This window comes from Osmerus mordax, chromosome 15 (genome assembly GCF_038355195.1).
Source record: "Osmerus mordax isolate fOsmMor3 chromosome 15, fOsmMor3.pri, whole genome shotgun sequence".
In the NCBI taxonomy this organism is placed as follows: domain Eukaryota; kingdom Metazoa; phylum Chordata; class Actinopteri; order Osmeriformes; family Osmeridae; genus Osmerus; species Osmerus mordax.
Genome location: NC_090064.1, coordinates 9,859,850 through 9,879,884, shown reverse-complemented (window position 1 = coordinate 9,879,884; position 20,035 = coordinate 9,859,850). Strand labels below are relative to the sequence as shown.

General features: G+C 49.8%; 1 protein-coding gene across 1 annotated transcript in view; it reads right to left on the bottom strand.

Moving 5' to 3' along the window:
• drosha (drosha ribonuclease III) overlaps window positions 1-20,035 on the bottom strand; it is a 59,746-nt gene that overhangs the window by 15,108 nt on the left and 24,603 nt on the right. The window contains 3 exon segments of the mRNA XM_067251842.1: window positions 383-540; window positions 4,944-4,988; window positions 10,607-10,677. Coding sequence (XP_067107943.1) covers window positions 383-540; window positions 4,944-4,988; window positions 10,607-10,677 — 274 coding nt within the window.

Below are 20,035 nucleotides of genomic sequence, written 5' to 3'. Positions count from 1 at the left end.
GCCATGGACCTCACAACCCGAGGCGGGCAGCAGATAAAGGGGCTTTTGCGTCCCGTGGGGCGGTCAGGGGGCAGAAAAAGCCCCAGGATTAGGCACGGGGCCAGCAATGTGTTAAAGAACCTATCAATCTCCAGGCAGAGAATCACCAGACTTCTCTGGCCATGCATGCCCAAGACACTCATATAAATGTCTCATCCAAGGGGCTGAAGAAATATGGACGGGGGAAGATGGATGAGGTCCAGTGCAGGAGAGAAGAACTCACCGGGAGGACAACGTCCCGTAGAGCGGGCCGAGACGACTCGCGCGGAAACGTGGAGCGTTTTGGAGGACGCGCATGCACACACCACAGACTCACGTGCGTGGATATTCCAGGAGTACTCACAAGGTCAAGTGGTTGAAGCCTACAGTCCTCAGGGTGAAGGCCCTGGCCAGCAGGCGCACGTGTGTGAAGAGCACTCCAATGGCCTCCTCGAAGTCTGTCAGCTTCTGAAGCACCGGAGATGTCTCGATTAGCTGTCTGTCAGTCTGGGGCTCCTGGACCTGAGCACACACACACACACACACGAGGTTTTGAGGGAAATGTGTTACCGGTACTTGGACTTGTATACAAAAGGAGTGTAGCCTTTGCATGCAGTTGTCATGGCAATGGGTGTAAACACAGTGCTGCTGCCCATCATCATTTCCTGTTGACACCTTTCCTGTCACGTCACTGACGAAATAAACCCACACCAACATCTGTGATTCCCTTGTTAATTATCAACATTGGTGACAGTCGGAGAACCGGAGTGTAAACATGAACCAACCCAGATGGATCCCGCAAGAGCTTAATTGAAATGTTAGGGCACTCGCAAGTCGGGTTGTGGATCAAGGTTCAGGGCTAGTTCTGTGGCTTTGGTGGTCCATTAGACGAACAAGACATCTCCGAAAGGGAAGGTGTTTTACAGCTTACATCCTTATTAGGAAAAAGAAAAACATAAAAAATGAGTACATGTTTGTGAGTGTGTGTGTGTGTGTGTGGACGCACGTTAAATCTGGAGTTTCCATATGGGTGAATTAATTTGAGTGGAGACAGCATCTAATTGGTCTCTGCTACACTAAGTTTGACCAAGACATCTTCTCTGGCAAACAAGTCGGCCTAACACTGGGCAAAATCATTTTAAGTACAGTTTCTAAATAAAGAAACCACAACCAATGCAACACTGTTAGCATGAATCATTTTACTGTAAATATATACAAATGCTGTACAGGCACTTGGAGAACCTTGAAGCTCCAAACAGCTTCACCGCAACAATTTACACTTGGAGTACACACAGATAAATTGTGAGCTAGACCTTATCTCAAAGTTCGGAGCAAAGCTGTTAATATTCCAGAATAAGGACTTCACAGTTCTCACGTAAAACCCTTGGCTCAACCTACCACACACTGTGGAATCACATGACCAAAGTATTTTTTAAATGCTGCACTTTAATTGGAAGCACTCCGGTAATGTCATGGTTCCAACTTCTCACTTCGCTCAAAGAAACATTTAATTCTTCAGCCTCCTTAATTAGCGAGGAAGCGTTGAAATGCCAGGCGTCACTGTGGACGGTGTGACTGAGGAAGAGGCCGTTTGCGGGCGTTGGCATGAAACCTCCTCAGCCTGGCATTTGAAGGAAGAAGCGTTCTGACCCTGCGGTCCGACTGAGGCGCCTGTCAAAAGGATCCTTGGCAGGGATGGCGATATCACCGATACCAATGCTTCCAAAGCAAAAAATACATTATTCACTAAGGAGTTTATGTTCGGATCAGAACCGAGAAACCACACTGGTTTGGATAGATGGGAACGATGGCCAAGAGACAGGAACCAGATTTTTTAAAGCATGTTGACCAAGACACATTTGACCAAACTTCCCTTTCCTGGCTCCGTGGCGATGGCAACAGACGGGGGCTGTAACGGTGTTGAGCGACAGAAAGACATAAGCCCCCCGCCAATGCCAGCCGGCTCCACCAACCACAGGCAGTAGGAGATGAAAGAGGAAGTGTGAGGCTACAGATGTGGGTGCCCATAGACCAAATATTAAGTAGACCAACCGTCACATTTCTTTAAAGATGATTTCTTCATTTCTATGGAAACTGCTCAGTGGCACAGTGAGAAGCACACTCTAATAAGCAAGAGCGGATGGGCCGGTTCAACATGGCGCTGACCATAACTCAGTTTTGCAAGCTTCTATGTGCCACATAGAGCTTTCCATACATTTACATTTAGTCATTGAGCAGACACTCTTATCCAGAGCGACTTACAGTAAGTACAGGGACATTCCCCTGAGGCAAGTAGGGTGAAGTGCCTTGCCCAAGGACACAACTTCATTTGGTTGGCATAGCCGGGAAACGAACTAGCAACCTTCGGATTACTAGCCCGATTCCCTAACCACTCAGCCATCTGACTCCCATAGAAACTAACCGGACGCCATCTTAAAACAGCTTTGATGCTTGGTCTATTTAATAATAGGTTTATGTGCAGAACCCACAAAATCGACGGTGACGCAAACACATGCACACCAGATGAACACACGTGACTACTAAACAAAAGAAAAGAAATTACTGGTTATTAGCCAGACCAGGGGCCTCGTTAGCTCGGCATAGGGCTTGTTTAGGACTGTGAGCCTTTACCATTTTGCAACCCTCTGTTCTTGGCTACAAGATTGTATCAAATTCAATCAAGAACTGTTCCTTACTTGTTACTTGGTAGTATTATGAACCAACTGTCAAAGCAGGGAAGCAAATTGACATCAACACAGAACACGCCATACCTAATTGGTATCACCCCTCTCTCCTTAGTCAGGAAAAAAGCCTTGAAGCAGAGCCCCTGGATGTGATGCTGGTTCTCTACCCATAGGCTACTTTAATCATCCAGGAAGAGTCATCTGTGCTGAAAGACAGTTGGGTGGGGGATACAATCCCACAACAGGAGGTCACTGAGGCCCTGTTACTATCTTCATCCATCCGACCAGAGAGCAGCTGTCTGCACAGGCTCCGTAGGCTCGCAGGACGAGCCGGAGACGAGGCCGCCCGCGGGCGACCGCGCAGGGGTTACAGCGGGGAGCCCAGACCTCGGGGCTGCACCCTCTAATGAGCCTTCCGAGCGATGGCGGTCCCCGCCCACACCGTTGTGAGTTCCCAACCTCCTGCCCAGCTGCCGCACGGAGGGGGATTCTCAGAGCGCCAGGAGAACGCCGGTGGTCTGAGGGGTTGGGTATGATCTTACATTGGTGGAATATTTATAGACCTAGGGCCAGTTGCATAAAAATAGACTTAAATGCAACATTAAGTCCGACTTGCCATAGACACTTCAATTTCCCTGTTGCATAAAGCTTCACTATGAACAACTAACGCAAGACTGACCGAGATAGCCTGTTGCGCTTTGCATTATGGTTAAAATAAGACCCTTTGCGAAAAAAGAAAAAGATGCCGGACAAAACAGTGACACTTAACGTCTAAAGATTGATACATTAAACCTTCTGCAAACCTGGATATGTAGGAGGAATACAATTGTGAACAAGTGGTCTTATTAACAAATAGTGTGTGTTTATAAGATTCTTAATTTAACCCCAATGGTAGTTCCATTAATCAACTCCAACGCAGATGGCTAGCGTTGATTAAGTGAGTTGTTGTCATCTACTCACTTTTTAATAAATTACATTTTAGTGGAAAAAGCAGACCCCAGGTAAAATTGTCTGCAGTTAAATTAACAAACTTAATTCATTTTCTAATAACTTATGCTAAGATAATGACGTACTAACAGATCGTTGGCATAGCAACTAACCGCAAGGATTGGGGAGAGGTGGCTTACTTTTCTACCTCAGATTAAGTCAGTCTTACTATGTAGGCAACAGACAGGCTCAATTAGACCAGTCTAACCTGACATCAAGACAGTCTAAGGCCAAGACTAGTCTTAAACAAAGTTTATGCAACTGGCCCCTGGATGCGAGTCTAGCCTCCACGTGACATGTCATAGTAGGACTGCTGTTCCAGGACAGGGTCCAGCTGGGCTGCGTCGTTTTAAATGTTATAGCTGATCCTGAATCTGCCGTCCTACTTTCACACCTTGAATGGCCATGTAACCTGTTCTGACCACAGGGCGACACAGAGGAGGAGCAGGATGTGTACTATCACATTTGAATTATGCTCATTTGAGTGTGTGGCGTTTGATGGAAAACTGATTGAAAGTGGCTCACTGGAAAGCTTGAGTGTGTTGAAACAGCTTTCTTCATCTAAGACAGAAACACACGCAGGCGTGCACACACACACACACACACACACACACAAGCTCTCAAAGGGATTTGGAGTCAAACATGTATATGCAAAAGATGTACATGTGCGAACACTTCCGTCAGACGTGCCACACACGCGCAGGCATCAGGGGGACAAGTTGAAAAGACGGCAGGCGTACACACACACACACACACACACATCAGAGTGAGGGGAAGGCATGCTGACGGTCCCTCGAGGCCCTTGTGATTTGGGACTGTAATCCTGTTACAGCATCTTTGATCTGTTCCTCCAAATCCTAATTTCAAACAAACACCCCTCTCTCTACTCCCAATGTTTCCGGGCAGATCAGGCAAAGCAAGTAGAGTGAGAGGGAGAGAGAGAGGTGTATGTTGTCGTGTTAAGACAGCGACAGAAAAGTGTTTGTGAGAGGGAATGAGTGAGACAGAGAGAGATGATGATACGTGATGTCTGTATCTGTGCACGTCTTTTTTCATATTTCCAGTTGCTCCTCTGAATGTGTCTCTGTTTGATGGAAAGTATGTCTGTGTGCTTGGGCTGGTCAACGAATGCAAAATGTACAGCCTGACAAATATTTGGAGCCATTGCCTTCAATACATCATCTACTGTACATGGCTGTGTACTGTATCTGAAGGGGGGAAAGCATGACACATGGGGAATAAATGTGGACCAACCTGCAGTGGGTGACGAGGGTAATTGAGCCAAACCTCTCGTAGGTCCTAGAGAGAGAGAGAGACAGAGAGAGAGAAAGAGAGAGAGAAAGAGAGAAAGAGAGAGCGGGATGAGAAACAAGTGATTACTCAGTGCTCTGAAAAGGGACCATCAACACATCCATGGTTGCAGAAGCAATCGAGTGAGCAAGCATCTGGTCTGACTGCTCCACACACCATCCAGTCCGCCCAAGCCCCTTCACCCTCTCCATCAGATTTACCATCCGCTCTTCTTTCCCTCCCTCCCCTCCTCAGTCTCTCCCCCCGCCTCTCTCATTTCCATCAATTTTACCCCCCCCCCCCCCCCCCCCCCCCCCCCGTTTGTGGCTGGAAACGACTCGCAGCGGCGGTCCGCTGGCCGCCTCCGGAATGGAGAGGCGTCGACGCCAAGGGGAGGCGATCGGCCGCGCTGTGACCAGCGCGCGTCCACCTCGCCGACTGCGCCCCTCCTACTGCACCTCTCTCACTGCTACCCACCCCATTGCCTTGAGGTCTACGGAGACTGCATTTAAGTGCTCGATCAGCTGGATGAAAACGCCCCCGCCGCCCATCCATCCAGGTGGCCTAACAACCAGGCTGGCACTAAGTACATACGAAGTGTGGGATGGCGAGGCGGCGAGGACAACATCACACGCGGCGATCAGCGAGGCAACCTTGTGCAAAGACGAGACCCCAACAGGGACTAATGGAGGCTGGTACTGGTGAGCTCATTCTGCCAACCCAGGAACGTCATATTAGAAGGAGCCACACTTATCTGCGCACACACACAAACAAACACACACAATTAGGCAAAGGACAATGTTCCTGTTTCAGATCGAGGCATGTGTTTAAAAAGCTGAATGTGGGGTGTTTCTGACAGGGGTTTGTATTATCCCCCCCTCACCACCACCTACCCACTTCTTCACAAAGCAAGGTGTAATCACGGAGTGCTAAAGCATGGTGTGTTTGGGTGAATCGCGAGCATTGGGAGGATGCCGCACTCTGACTCCAGAATTCAAATCCTCCCTCTGTCTCGCAAACATGCCTATTTGAATGGCAATGACATTTGGTGGCGTTGGAAACAAGCAGTGAATAAAAACAGGCGTCTGGAGAGGGCGGCTGACAACTATTTGAGACCTGGTGGCTTTAATCAGCCGGCCTGGAAAGCTGATATAACCGCCCATCTACTCCACAAATACAGTCAGTCAGCCAGCAAGCAAGCCAACCAGCCGGTCAAATCAGTCAAACAATCAGCCGGACAAAAGCCTCCAAAAATACAGCATAATGTTGGCTAATTGCACTAATTGTCCTAATGTTCTGCAAACGTTAAGAGAGCTCTTCTCATTGTGGGAGTCTTGATTCCAACAGGGAATCCTGGACCTCTTTGACTGGACCTGAATGGTGCCCCTCTTAAACTGGTCTCCAGACACAAATCTCCATCTGCTTGTCAAACTATTCATGGAAGATGCTTTTGTGGTGTCAGATCAGGTGGAGATCAATAAATAAGACCCAGTTTGGCTGCCAAACAACATCAGCCCCATAAAACAGACCTTGACCAAGACAACCGGCAGCCTGACTTTCTACAGCAAAACGCTATGTCGTTTCATAGAGTGTGATTGTATATTGGGATTCATAGGTGTGTTTTGAATAATGGTCCCTATGTGTGTGTGTGTGTATGTGTACATGTGTGTGACTACTGTATTTTCTAAGCTCCTTCTGTGAAGGTCACCTAAGAAAAAGGAAAAAAACACACGCAAAACACTCCAACAAAAAAGTTTGGGATGAATAATGTTGCAATCAATAAGGTGAGGAGAGGTCAGAAGGAGGGAGGGGGGGGGGCAGTGGTACAGGCAGAGCGATAGAAAGACCAAGAGAGAGACCTTGACAGAGAAGGACAGAGAGCTGGACTGAGAATACAATACTGGGAACGCTGTTGTACAGTGAGTGTTGGTACAGCCTTCCGTCACAACGATCTCTGCAATGACAGGTTCAGAGCCCATCTCACCTATGGGAGCATACAAAAACAGAGAGATGGAGACAAGAAGGAGGGGACAGAGGAGAATGGGAGGGAAGCAGGAATAGATGGAGGACAGAGGGGAGGAGGGATGGAGGAGAGAGGGAGGGATGGAGGAGAGAGGGTTAAAGGAAAGGACGGAAGAAAGGGAGGGGAGGTGGAGTGCACTAAACGGAGCAATGGAGGAGGGAGAGAAGAAGGGGTGGGGGCAAGGGGTGAGAGAAATGGATGGAGGCAGAGGAGAGTGGGAGAAATGGAGGCAGAGGACAGGGATGGAGGAGAGAGGAGGGATGGAAGGAGGAGAGGAGGGGGAGGGATGGAGGAGAGAGGAGGGATGGAAGGAAGGAGGAGGGACGGAGGAGAGAGGAGGGATGGAAGGAGGAGAGGAGGGGGAGGGACGGAGGAGAGAGGAGGGATGGAAGGAGGAGAGGAGGGGGAGGGATGGAGGAGAGAGGAGGGATGGAGACAGGAGGGGGAGGGATGGAGGAGAGAGGAGGGGGGGTGGGATGGAGGAGAGAGGAGGGATGGAGACAGGAGGGGGGAAGGGATGGAGGAGAGAGGTGGGGGGGAGGGATGGAGAGGAGGGGGGAGGGATGGAGGACAGAGGAGGGGGGGAGGGATGGAGAGAGGAGGGGGGAGGAGACAGGAAGGGGGGGAAGTGAGGAGAGGGGGAGGGATGGAGGAGAGAAGAGGGGGGAAGGATGGAGGAGCGATGAAGGAGAGAGGAGGGGGGAGGGAGGAGAGAAGGGGGGGGGGAGAGGAGGGGGGAGGAGAGAGGAGGGGGGTGGGATGGATGAGAGGAGGGGGGAGGGATGGAGGAGAGAGGAGGGGGGAGGGATGGAGGAGAGAGGAGGGGGGAGGGATGGAGGAGAGGAGGGGGGAGGGATGGAGGAGAGAGGAGGGGGGAGGGATGGAGGAGAGAGGAGGGGGGAGGGATGGAGGAGAGGAGGGGGGAGGGATGGAGGAGAGAGGAATGTAGGCAGATGCCTGAGGCAGCCGTACAACCGTAAAAACAAGCTGCCGAGACAGCCATGGTGACCACCTCTTGTTGTCACGGCAACCTGTGTCATGTTTGCGTGAGGGACAAGGGGTGAAGAGGAGGGGGTTGAAGAGGAGGGAGGGAAGGAAGGAGGGAGAGAGAGAGAGAGAAGGAGGGAACAATAAAAAAAAACCTCTATACCCCCTCGATTACCATTATGGCGATTACCACTCCCAAAAATAATACCTTTGGAAATACAGAGGTAACTGTGGAAACGTACAAAATCGGCACGGTCTTCGTGGAGACGGAAAACACCGCCGGCAAGATAAACAGGCCCTCAAATACAACCCATGACACCAACTTCACTAACACACCGGCCAGCGAGTCGTTAAGTTCCCTGCCACATCCTCTGTGCTGTGGCGTTCAATTTCCTTTCGCCATTGGGAGTCCAGTGGCTCCTACTGTCAGCCATACGACAGAAAGACAAGGTGAAGGGAAGCACCAACATACCTTTGGTGTCGTGTGAGACGAGCATGAATGTCAAACCAATTAGTGGAATCGTGGAGAAATAAATTCACTGGAGATTGTCTGGCCGGTGCGGCCTTGATGCGAGAACAGCATATGTGCAGACGTGCTCTGTTTGTACCCCTCCACAAATAAAACAAAGAATGTACAATTTACACTGAAACTGAAACTGACTACAGTAATTGGCATCCACCATTGTTTATTCCATATGTATTAGAATCAGACTTGGCTTTTGTTTCTAACACGAAAAGGAATAAATAATAAAACATATTGGCATTGGACACAAATGATGGGACCCTTAACCTAATATTTAGTTGCACAGCCTTTAGGGGCAATCACTGCAATCAAACGTTTTCTGTAGTTCTCACTGAGACTTGTGCACTTGTGAGGCAGTTTGGCCTACTCTTCCTGAGCAAACTACTCCAGCTGGCTCAGGTTTGATGGGCGCTTATTGCAAGTTCCAGCTCTTTCCATAGACGTTGGATAGGATTCAGATGAGAACTCATACAAGGCCACTTCAGAACAGTCCAATGACTTCTTTCTATCCATTCTAGGGGTGCTTTTAGCAGTGTGTGTTTGTTTTGGGTCATGATACTGTTGGACGACCCATGACCTGCAACTGAGACAGAGCTATCTGACCCTGGGCAGTACGCTCCAGAGTGCCTTGATAGTCTTGAGATTGAATTGTGTCCGGCACAAGGGAGTTGCATGGAAGCACCTTGTCATGTAGTTCATCCCAGGACTTTGCCATCTGCCTGCTCTATAGGAGGCCGGTCCTACAGAGAACCTGTGCGTGCAGCACAAGCTGTCCCCTCGGGCACCTGAGAGTGACATGTCCGCTCGGCTGCACCTCTGGACTCGAGGCTCGTCCACGGTGACGGGTACGCTACAAGCCCCGCCGCAACAAGCACAGCAACAAAAAGAAAAACGAAAAACACAACACCAATAGTAGCCCGGCGAGGCACAATCAGGGGAACAAAAGGTAACAACTGCTGTAGCAGCGACATTTCTTGCAATGATTGCATTTCTCCTTAATCACATATTGAAATGAGTTTAATAATGACGTTCAATTTGTGGCCGGGGGGGGGGGGGGGGGGGGGGGGGTCAGCGTACGTCACAGACACGCTTTCGAGACAACCGTCTGGCACATGAACAGGTCTACTCCATCTCCTGCAGGTCCTTCCCTCCTCGCCCAACATGCACTCGCTCCCCAATTCCTGTCTTTCTCCACTCGCTCGATCACTCTCGCAGCGTTCATGGAGAGCGTTCCCTCGGACACACCTGTCCACCTTGAAGAGCTCTTCCCTCCTCCCTCACAGCCCCCTGTTCCCCCTCTCTCCCTTCCCCACAGAGAAACAAACACCTGGGGTCTTTTGCTCTGCGGCGTGGTCACTGGCATCATTCGAGGCTATTACAGAGTGGTAGGCAGTCTTTAGATGTAATAAGCCGGGGCTGTTTATCTACTCTGTGTTGTTTGTCTACTTTGTGTGATTATATATATATATATATATATATATATATATAATGTGTGTGTAACAGAGAAACAGCTATGAACATTTGTGACTCACAGATCCTGATCCAGATTTACTCGGCTTGTCAGTGCTGAGGGGGAAGTTGTTTTTTTCCGATTGTTCTCTGTGTGTCTTTTTTGTTTCAAAACTTTGGGGTGGGGAGGGGGAGGAGAGAGGAAAAACACTAAAAAGAGAGAGGGAGAAAGACACAAAGAACCAGAATCCCTTTTCTGGAGGCACTGCTTTAATCCACTACTATTGGAGCCAATATCAGCACAGCCATTTACAGCTGCTCCTATCCTCATAATGTGGTATGTTACTGTATGGAGGATGTATGGCCACTGATCTCCCTCTCCCTTTATCTTCTCCACCTATTTACTTCTTTAGTTGGAGGGCGAGTGAAAAGCTGGCAGAACCCCCCCCCCCCCCCCCCCCCCCCCCCCCCCTCCCACACACACACCCTCACCAGAGTAACCCAATAAACAGTTGTTTGCCTTCATGGCCTTGGGGAAAGGGAAGCAGGCGAAGGAAAGTTGCAGCAACGTCTCTCACACACACACACACAAAACAGGGTACAGAATTACAGTGCGAGGGAGTTTGATACTTTGTCTGGAGTTACCTCGCCGTTGAACAGCAGCCTTCCGAAGAGGAGCTTGGCCTCCTCCAGCCCCCCCTCCAGGTACACTGCACCTGCACACACAGAGGGGCACAGGGTCAGCCAGAGTCAGTCAGCCAGGCGTGTGTGTGTGTGTGTGTGTGTGTGTGTGTGTGTGTGTGGGGGTGGTGTGTGGAGGTCAGGTCACATAGACACTGTGTATTCAAAAGGCTGAACAAGCACACTAGGACACACAAGCACTTCCCGAACACGTCCCTGTTCCCTTCACACGAAAAACATGTAAGTGATGAGAGCAAGCCCGGACTCAGGGATCAGGGAGGGGCGGGGGAGACCTCAAGCAATCGACTCCTCTTCTAGCGGAAACATGGTTTTAATTGAATTCGGGAATGAGTTATAATTGCTTTATTAAAAGTTAGAGTGCATTTGTATTGCTGTTTTATGGTAAAATGACCTCAGGGTTATGCAGCCACACCACTGTGACAGAGCTACTTTGTGTGTGTGGGTGTGTGTGTGTGGAGAAAATCAAGGTCACATAAAATGAGATCATGAAATCATGACTGCCACACACACACACGCATTCACAAACACATGCACACACTCCGACACAGCGCACAAACATAATAGTCAGACAATTGACTTCCCCAAGTCTTCCTCCCTTACTTTCTTTCTGTCTCCCTCCCTCTAAATCTCACTCCATCCCTCAAACGGCATGTCGAGCAGGTGAACCAAAGCTACATTTGAAAGTGAAAGATAATGATACCAACCACATGATTCTCATGCTTCTAACCCACTCATAATGTCATTGTTGTTTTATTAACATTAATGTCAGAGAAAATCTCTTAACCTGAATGTAACTTCAATCCATATCACATTTAGGGAGGCTCGTTCAATTTAAATGGCAGTAACAACTTGGCACATACAATACATTTTGTTTTTTATTGACATTCATTTTATGGGCGCAAACTTTTTTGATGTTTAGATGTGGGCAAGGCTTGGCACACGGCCTTAACGATCCCACCGGTTTTTATAGACCACATCTAAACCTGACATGGGGATACATCATCTGGAGAGGAAACGGTTCTCAGATGGCAGGGAACACCCCTACACACACACACACACACACACACACACACACACACCACAGAGGGTATGCAAACACAGACAAACATACAGTACACACACCCACCCACACACAATGACAAGCACCGCCACACATGCAACACACGGACTAAAGCATGCACACAACCCCTTATCTACTCTCAGCTTGTCAGCTGTACCTGAGGGTGGGACCTCTGCAAATCTCAGCATCGTGCTCAGGGGGGCTCCACCACAGGGTGCACAGAGACAAGCAAGCAGCTCCTCAGAAGGCTACAGGATCTCCAGCCCTAAAGATCTGGAACCGAGATCTGTGGTTTGACCACGGCCTTGGATGCTAAAGCAGAACAGATCCTTGTGGGTTCTTGAGGTTTTGATGATGCGTCAAGATTCCAAAAGTCCCAGAAAGAAGTTTGAACTACAAGAGTTTCACTTTATATTGGATTTTTCCAACTTTTTTTTTTCTTCCCTTTCCTGGGAAGAAAGAGGAGAAGGAGGTGGGAGGACGGTGGAGAGAATCCTCAAGGGAGTAGTAGGTAAGAGGTATTACAAAAATCTCAAAGTAACACACCTTTGGTGTCAATCAACGAAACGGCTGGATGAAGAAACCGAGATGCTCACTTCATTCTAGTTCTGACAGGTAGGGTTCTGACAGGGAGGCTGTCCATCCGCAGAGGGAAAAAAGAAGAAAAAAAAGAAAAGAGAAGCGAGAAAGTGCAAGAGAATGGCTCCCAGCAGTTCGCTCAATCTCACAAAAACACTTCGCCGTCATTTGACAAAGCATGCTGGCCAGGCTTCCAGAAGCATGCTGGCCAGGCTTCCAGAAGCATGCTGGCCAGGCTTCCAGAAGCATGCTGGCCAGGCTTCCAGAAGCATGCTGGCCAGGCTTCCAGAAGCATGCTGGCCAGGCTTCCAGAAGCATGCTGGCCAGGCTTCCAGAAGCATGCTGGCCAGGCTTCCAGAAGCATGCTGGCCAGGCTTCCAGAAGCATGCTGGCCAGGCTTCCAGAAGCATGCTGGCCAGGCTTCCAGAAGCATGCTGGCCAGGCTTCCAGAAGCATGCTGGCCAGGCTTCCAGAAGCATGCTGGCCAGGCTTCCAGAAGCATGCTGGCCAGGCTTCCAGAAACATGCTGGCCAGGCTTCCAGAAGCATGCTGGCCAGGCTTCCAGAAGCATGCTGGCCAGGCTTCCAGAAGCATGCTGGCCAGGCTTCCAGAAGCATGCTCGCCAGGCTTCGCAGTCGACAGAAGCCTGACCAGCCAGCCTGTCAGAGCATTATAGTGTGTACAGCTCCCAGTGCAGACCCCAGATACCTCAGTCAGTGGTTAAATATTCACGTTTCGACTCAACTGGCCAACTCAGTGGAACTTGATGGGTCCAGTGGTGGCCCAGATACACCTCTATGGTAGTTCAGAGCTGGCCCTCTGGTATAGTCCAGAGCTGGCCCTCTGGTATAGTCCAGAGCTGGCCCTTTCATTATGCTTGAGACAAAACATGGCACAAATCAAATAATTCAAATAATGCCTTTGAAATATGAATGTGACCTAGATACGAATGGGTGAGTCAGTGAGTCAAAAACAGACTGCATGGCCAATCACATTGTACTGCTAATGGCCTGGGACTGTGAAGAAAGCATGCTAAGTGTTATCATTAGGGAAGAGTTTTCCACCATACACACGGCTTTCCAGTGAATGAGAGTTTTAAAAAAGGGGTCCAGGCAATATCTGACAGTCGCATTAATAATCCCAAATGAATAATTCAAAAACGCTCAGGCTTTAATCCATCACGTAGCATAGCAAGGAGCTCTCAGCAGGAAATGGCCAGCGCAGATGTTAAATGGTGAAATAAACGGCAAACCGTGGGACGTGAAAGGAACAACGCCATGGCACAAGAGCTGCCTGATTGCGTTCCACTATCAGAACATCTCACTGTACACAAAGAGCAGGGTTTGGAGGAGAAGAAGAGAACAAGCGGGAGAAGTAAAAGAGGATTCCAACAAAAGGCACATTTTTTGGGGTCCTTTTTGGTTGTTCCCCCCCTTCTCCCGGCAGCAATTAAAAGGAGCAGCACTTGCTCTGTGAATACACCGGCTGCATTGTGTGTACGGATCTGATGTACAGTGAGTTAGAGAGAGATGATCCTTCTGTCTTCGTCTCTCTCCATTCTCTACGCTTTCAATAGGAAGAGTTTAGAAGGAGCCCTCACCAAAATGCCCCATCTGTGTACTTGCTGGCAGGCACAGTACACCCCACATATCAACTGTATAAGAAAATGGGGGCCATCAAACAGAGTGGGGGCCCTTTCTTGTCAATTCTTTCCTCTTGTTTTGGAGCAGTTCAATAGAGAGGGGAAGCGGGGTGGCTTAGTGTAAGAGAGAAGAGAGACTGGGGGGGTAGAGGAAGAAGAGGGGAGTGTCTGAGGAAGGGAGGGAGAAGAGGCGAGGGGATTGAGCAAGAAAGAGGGGGGAGGATGGTAGGAGCAGGCCAAGGGGAGAAAGCCGTTTCAAAAGATGGAGAGGTGAGGTGAGATAGGGATAAAGAGATGAAGAAGAAGAATGTAAAGGCGACCAGGGCCAAAAGTGCCCAAATGAGAATGGCCCGCTCTGGCAAGAAGTTAATGACGAGCGGATCAGAAAAGCTAGATTTCCATTCAACACTTTGAATAATTCAGGGTTGTGGGGCCCCATTTGCATTGCAGATGCCTTCGCTTGTGTCTCGCACTTTTCCTCCCCTTCCTCTCTCCCGCCTTCCATCTCGCTCTCGCTCCATTTTTCCCATGCTCTCCCTCTCTCCTTTGCTCTCCCTCTCTTACTCCGGTGCCATAGAGCAGCCCTGCCTCAGGGTGAGGAAATAGACACACTCCGTTCGTCAGGCGGAGGAGGAGGCTCGGCCCATGCAAAGTAGGGGATTATCTGCCATTTCCAACACGGCGAGGGGTTCAACGGTCACCGCGGCGCGCAAACAAAAAGCGGGAGGTCACAATACATGCAAAGCGACCCTTTGCCGCTATCTCCTCCAGCTTTCAAAAACACATCTGCCTTTCAAGATTGCCGCCTTCTTTTTCTTCTCCCTAAACCAGTGCCGGAAGAGAGAATCAGCATTCTCTGAACAGAGAGGTGCAGGTGGAGAGATCAGAGAAGGAAGTCCACAGGACTACAACTCCTGTGGATTTGTTTCCCACTTTTCTGCTTCCAGCGGCAGATTTAGTGGGAATTATAGCCGGTTGAGAGTGGCTAGGCTTTGCTCATGCAGTGAAACGCAGAAGAAGGGGAAAGCGAGCGGGAGCGCTAGTTCGGCTTCGCAGACGTGGAATCCGAACAGTGCTTCCAAGTTTTTTCCTCTCCAACGTACGTTCACTGTGCAATAAAATGGACGAACTTCAGCTACTGATGGTGAAAAACAGAGACTTTCTTTCATATTCGGTTTTGTGCTTCACGGAGACATGGCTGTGCGATTTGATCCCGGACACTGCATTACATCTGGCAGGCTTTCAACTCGTGAGAGCTGACCGGGACACTGCACTCTCCGGCAAAACCAAAGACGGTGGTATTTGTTTCTACATCAAAAGTGGCTGGTGTGTAGATGTGACAGTGATTCTGCAACATTTTTCTCCGGATCTGGAATCATTTTTTATAAACTGTAAACCTTTTTACTCGCCACGAGAATTTGCGTCGGCGTTTACGTGGCACCGGGTCCACAGGTTAAAGAGGTCCAACGCATGCTCGCCGACCAGATTCTGAGTGTGGAGCGAGCAAACCCGGATTCCCTTGTTATCGTACTCGGCGACTTTAACAAAGGTAATCTCAGCCACGAACTCCCTAAATACAGACAATTCATCAAATGCCCAACCAGAGAAGAGAACACTCTGGATCACTGCTACACTACAGTCAGTAGAGCCTACCACGCCATCCCTCGTGCAGCACTGGGTCACTGACCATGCCAAGGTCCATCTGATTCCTCCATACAGGCAGAAATTAAAGCTCTGTAAACCTGTTGTGAGGACATCAAAACAGTGGACCAGTGAGGCTATGGAGGATCTGCGGGCGTGCTTGGACTGTACTGACTGGGATATGTTCACGACTGCTACCAATAGTCTGGATGAACTCACAGAGGCTGTGACATCATACATCAGCTTCTGTGAGGACTGCTGTATTCCAACACGCACCAGGGTGAACTTCAACAACGACAAGCCCTGGTTCTCAGCAGAGCTCAGAAGGTTGAGGTCAGAGAAGGAGGAAGCATTTCGGAGTGGGGATAGAGACAGATTCAAGGAGTCGAAGAACAGGTTAAGCAAGGCGGTGAGAGAGGCTAAACGACTGTACTCAGAGAGACTGAAGCGTCAGTTCTACATTTACATTTACATTTAGTCATTTAGCAGACGCTCTTATCCAGAGCGACTTACAGTAAGTACAGGGACATTCCCCCGAGGCAAGTAGGGTGAAGTGTCTTGCCCAAGGACACAGCGTCAGTTGGCATGACCGGGAATCGAACTGGCAACCTTCGGATTACTAGCCCGATTCTCTCACCGCTCAGCCACCTGACTCCCTCTCTGCTAACGACTCTGCTTCTGTCTGGAGAGGCAGATTACCAACTACAAGCCCAGAGCCCCCCACTCCACTAACGACTCCCGCCTGGCCAACGACCTGAATGAGTTCTACTGTAGATTTGAAAGACAATTGGACTGTCCTGAACTACCCCTTCCCACCTACGAGGCCTCCTCCCTCACCCCCTCTACAGTGACAACTCTCTCCATTCAGGAGGGTGAAGTTAACAGACTTTTCAAGAGGCAGGACCCCCGCAAAGCAGCTGGGCCAGACTCTGTCTCTCCTGCCACCCTCAAGCACTGCGCTGACCAGCTGTCTCCGGTGTTCACCTACATCTTTAACACCTCCCTGGAGACATGCCATGTGCCAGCCTGTCTCAAGTCCTCCACCATCATCCCTGTGCCCAAAAAGCCAAGGCCAACAGGACTCAATGACTACAGACCCGTCGCCCTGACCTCTGTGGTAATGAAGTCTTTCGAGCGCCTGGTGCTGGCACAGCTTAAATCCATCACAGACCCTCTACTGGACCCCCTGCAGTTTGCCTACAGAGCCAACAGATCTGTGGATGACGCCGTTAACATGGCCCTCCACTTCACCCTACAGCACCTGGACTCCCCAGCATCCTATGCCAGGATCCTGTTTGTGGACTTCAGCTCTGCCTTCAACATCATCATCCCTGCCCTGCTTCAGGACAAGCTCTCCCAGCTGAACGTGCCTGACTCCACCTGCAGATGGATCACAGGCACCACCCTCATTGGGCTCATCTCTGACAGGGGATGAGTCTGACTATAGGTGGGAAGCTGACAGCCTGGTGACCTGGTGTAACCAGAACAACTTAGAGCTCAATGCTCTTAAGACAGTGGAGATGGTTGTGGACTTCAGGAAGAATACAGCCCCACTCACCCCCATCACCCTGTGTGACTCCCCAGTCAACACTGTGGAGTCCTTCCGCTTCCTGGGCACAATCCTCTCCCAGGACCTCAAGTGGGAACTGAACATCAGCTCCCTCACCAAAAAAGCACAACAGAGGATGTACTTCCTACGGCACCTGAAGAAATTCAACCTGCCAAAGACAATGATGGTGCACTTCTACACAGCCATCATTGAGTCCATCCTCACCTCTTCCATCACCATCTGGTACGCTGCTGCCACTGCCAAGGACAAGAGCAGACTGCAGCGTATCATCCTCACTGCTGAGAAGTTGATCGGCTGCAATCTGCCTACCCTCGAGGACCTGCACACCTCGAGGACCCTGAGGCGTGCGAGGAAGATTGTGGCCGACCCCTCCCACCCTGGTCACTCCCTGTTCCAGCTACTCCCCTCTGGCAGAAGGCTGCGGTCCATTAGGACCAAAACCTCACGCCATACGAACAGTTTCTTTCCATCTGCTACTGGCCTCTTCAACAAGGCCAAGGACTCCCATTGACATTCATTCACTTATTTGACTATTATAAGTCCATCTACTGGCAATTCAGTATGCATAAGCCACTTTATCTCAGTATCCGATTGCACTATGTTGACCATTCACGCTGCTCATTCTATTCTTATTTTTACATATATTTTATTTTATATTTAAATTGTTGTATTCTTAGATTGTTTAGTTATTAGAAATAGTTACACGTTTGTACTTTTACTTAATTTAAGATCTGTATATGTTTAGTGTTTTGCACCTCCCTGCCACAGTAAATTCCGTGTTTGTATAACATACATGGCGAATAAACCTGATTCTGATTCTGAAATAATACGTCTGGAAAATGTTATGACAACTCTGAAGAGGGAGGAAAAGGACTTTTCTCTGTCGGATGTCACCGTGTGTGTGCCAGAGATGTCAGAGAATCTGTAAGACCTTTTGCAATGTCTGTTTTAGGGGGAAGGTTCTGTGTGCGTGTAGAAAATGACAGGCGACATGCCTCCCCCATCCCATCAGAGGTCTTCTTGAGAGAGTGAAAGCTCCAAAAGGGGAGAGAGGAGAGGGAGAGATCAGGAGGGAGAGAGGGGAACAAGAGTGAACATGTGACAGGATGATGCCTCATCTGCATGACATGCCTTTCACCTCCGAACACCCAAACTATACATCACACTGGGAACGAGTGCGATGGAGGAAAGAGGGGGAGGAAGAGAGATGGAAAGGAAGAAAGAGAGAGGGAGAAACAGGAGAGACGCAGAGTGAGAGAAACCAAAGAGAGGATGGGGGGGGGGGGGGTGCACACAGTAAGACAAGGGGATCTTCAAGGAGCGCTCCGAGCCAAAAAACTGAAATGACAAAACGTGTCAGAGAAGAAGTGAAACATCAAGACAAGCAATTTCAACGTAAGCGGTTTTCGCGTGCTCGAATGTCTGTATGTGTGTGTGTGGGTGTGTTGGTGGGGGGCCTATTTTGAGCTACTGATCCAAAACCGTTGCTTGGGGGGGGAGGCTGTCTACTGACAGCAGTTTTCACAGACTCCTTTTTGGAGCACCACGCCTGTTTATTCACTTTTGTTCTGAAATTGAAATCCTCGAGATGGACTGGAAAGAGACTGGGGAGAGAGAGCGAGAGAGAGAGTGAGAGAGAGACAGAGCGAGGAGGAAGAGCTGAGGGGGGGGGGGGGGTTTAACGAGAGAGATGAGAGAAGGGTACAGGGTACGAGTCGTCTGGTGGCAGTTGCCTTGCTCGGTTGCGCCCGGTGATGAGGCAGCGACAGCCACGGGACAGAATAGATTAGGATGCCGTCTCTGACGATAATGAACCGGTAACAAGTACGAGGCCCCAGGACCCAGCGGGGGGGGCCCGACCATGCCAGTCAGCACTTTCTCACTCTTGTCTCTTTTCCACCTCTGTATACTTTTTTTTAAGAAAAAAAGAGCGGGACAGGGATCTGTTCAAAGCCACCCCCCTCTTCTCTATCTCCCATCAGGGGAGTGAAGGAGCGTCTGAATTGGTTCAATCAAGATGGTGATAAGACGGAGAAAGCTGCAGACTCTGCAGCTGTACAGGGCCACGGCTTAGCTTAGCGCTACCCATGGGGCCTAGGAGAGAGAGCGATGGAGACCGTGCCTGCAGAGAGATTAGAGTGTGTTTGTGTGTGTTTGTGTGTGTGTGTTTGTTGCCAGGGCAGGGGGTCCTAATCACTGCACAGGCTCCAATGTACTCAAGCAAACACCGAGTGAGATGAATGGATAGAGAGAGAGAGTGTGTGAGCATGTTTGTGTGTGTGTGGGCAGAGAGAGAGATGCTCCAGGGACTAGCTGTCCAGCCAGAGGTCACAGCCCATCTCTAGAGATCAATAAAGCTGCTTAATGTGTCGCGTCCCTAATGGGAGTTGCACTGAGGCTATTTACACAGTTAAACACACACACACACACACACTGACCTGAATACAACTCTGTATTCAAAGCACATGTAGGTCACTTAGGGAAGTGTAGCACAATTGGCACAATTACACAGAACACAGTGACCAATACGATCCCCCCCCAGGCTGGCTCGGCGCCCGGCCGTGCGTGGGCGTCGCTGGCGGTGGGGTGCATGGGGAAGAGGACGGCGCGGGCCTGTCACTCGTACACGTCACCTGTCAAAAGCCCTCGCTCAGAACGCGGTGCAGGTACACACGGCCAACACCATCCAAAAATACACAAACGTCATCAACATCATCATCCATCGCCACCTCGTGCATCACGAGCGTGTGACAAGTGACGAACCCCCACTGCGTCATTTGTGCGTCGGCATGCTGGTACTAACTGCAGGTGACAATGGTGGTCACTTACGGAGTTCCTCCATTTTAGTTCATGTTTACGTCTTAAAATGTCATCCCCGAT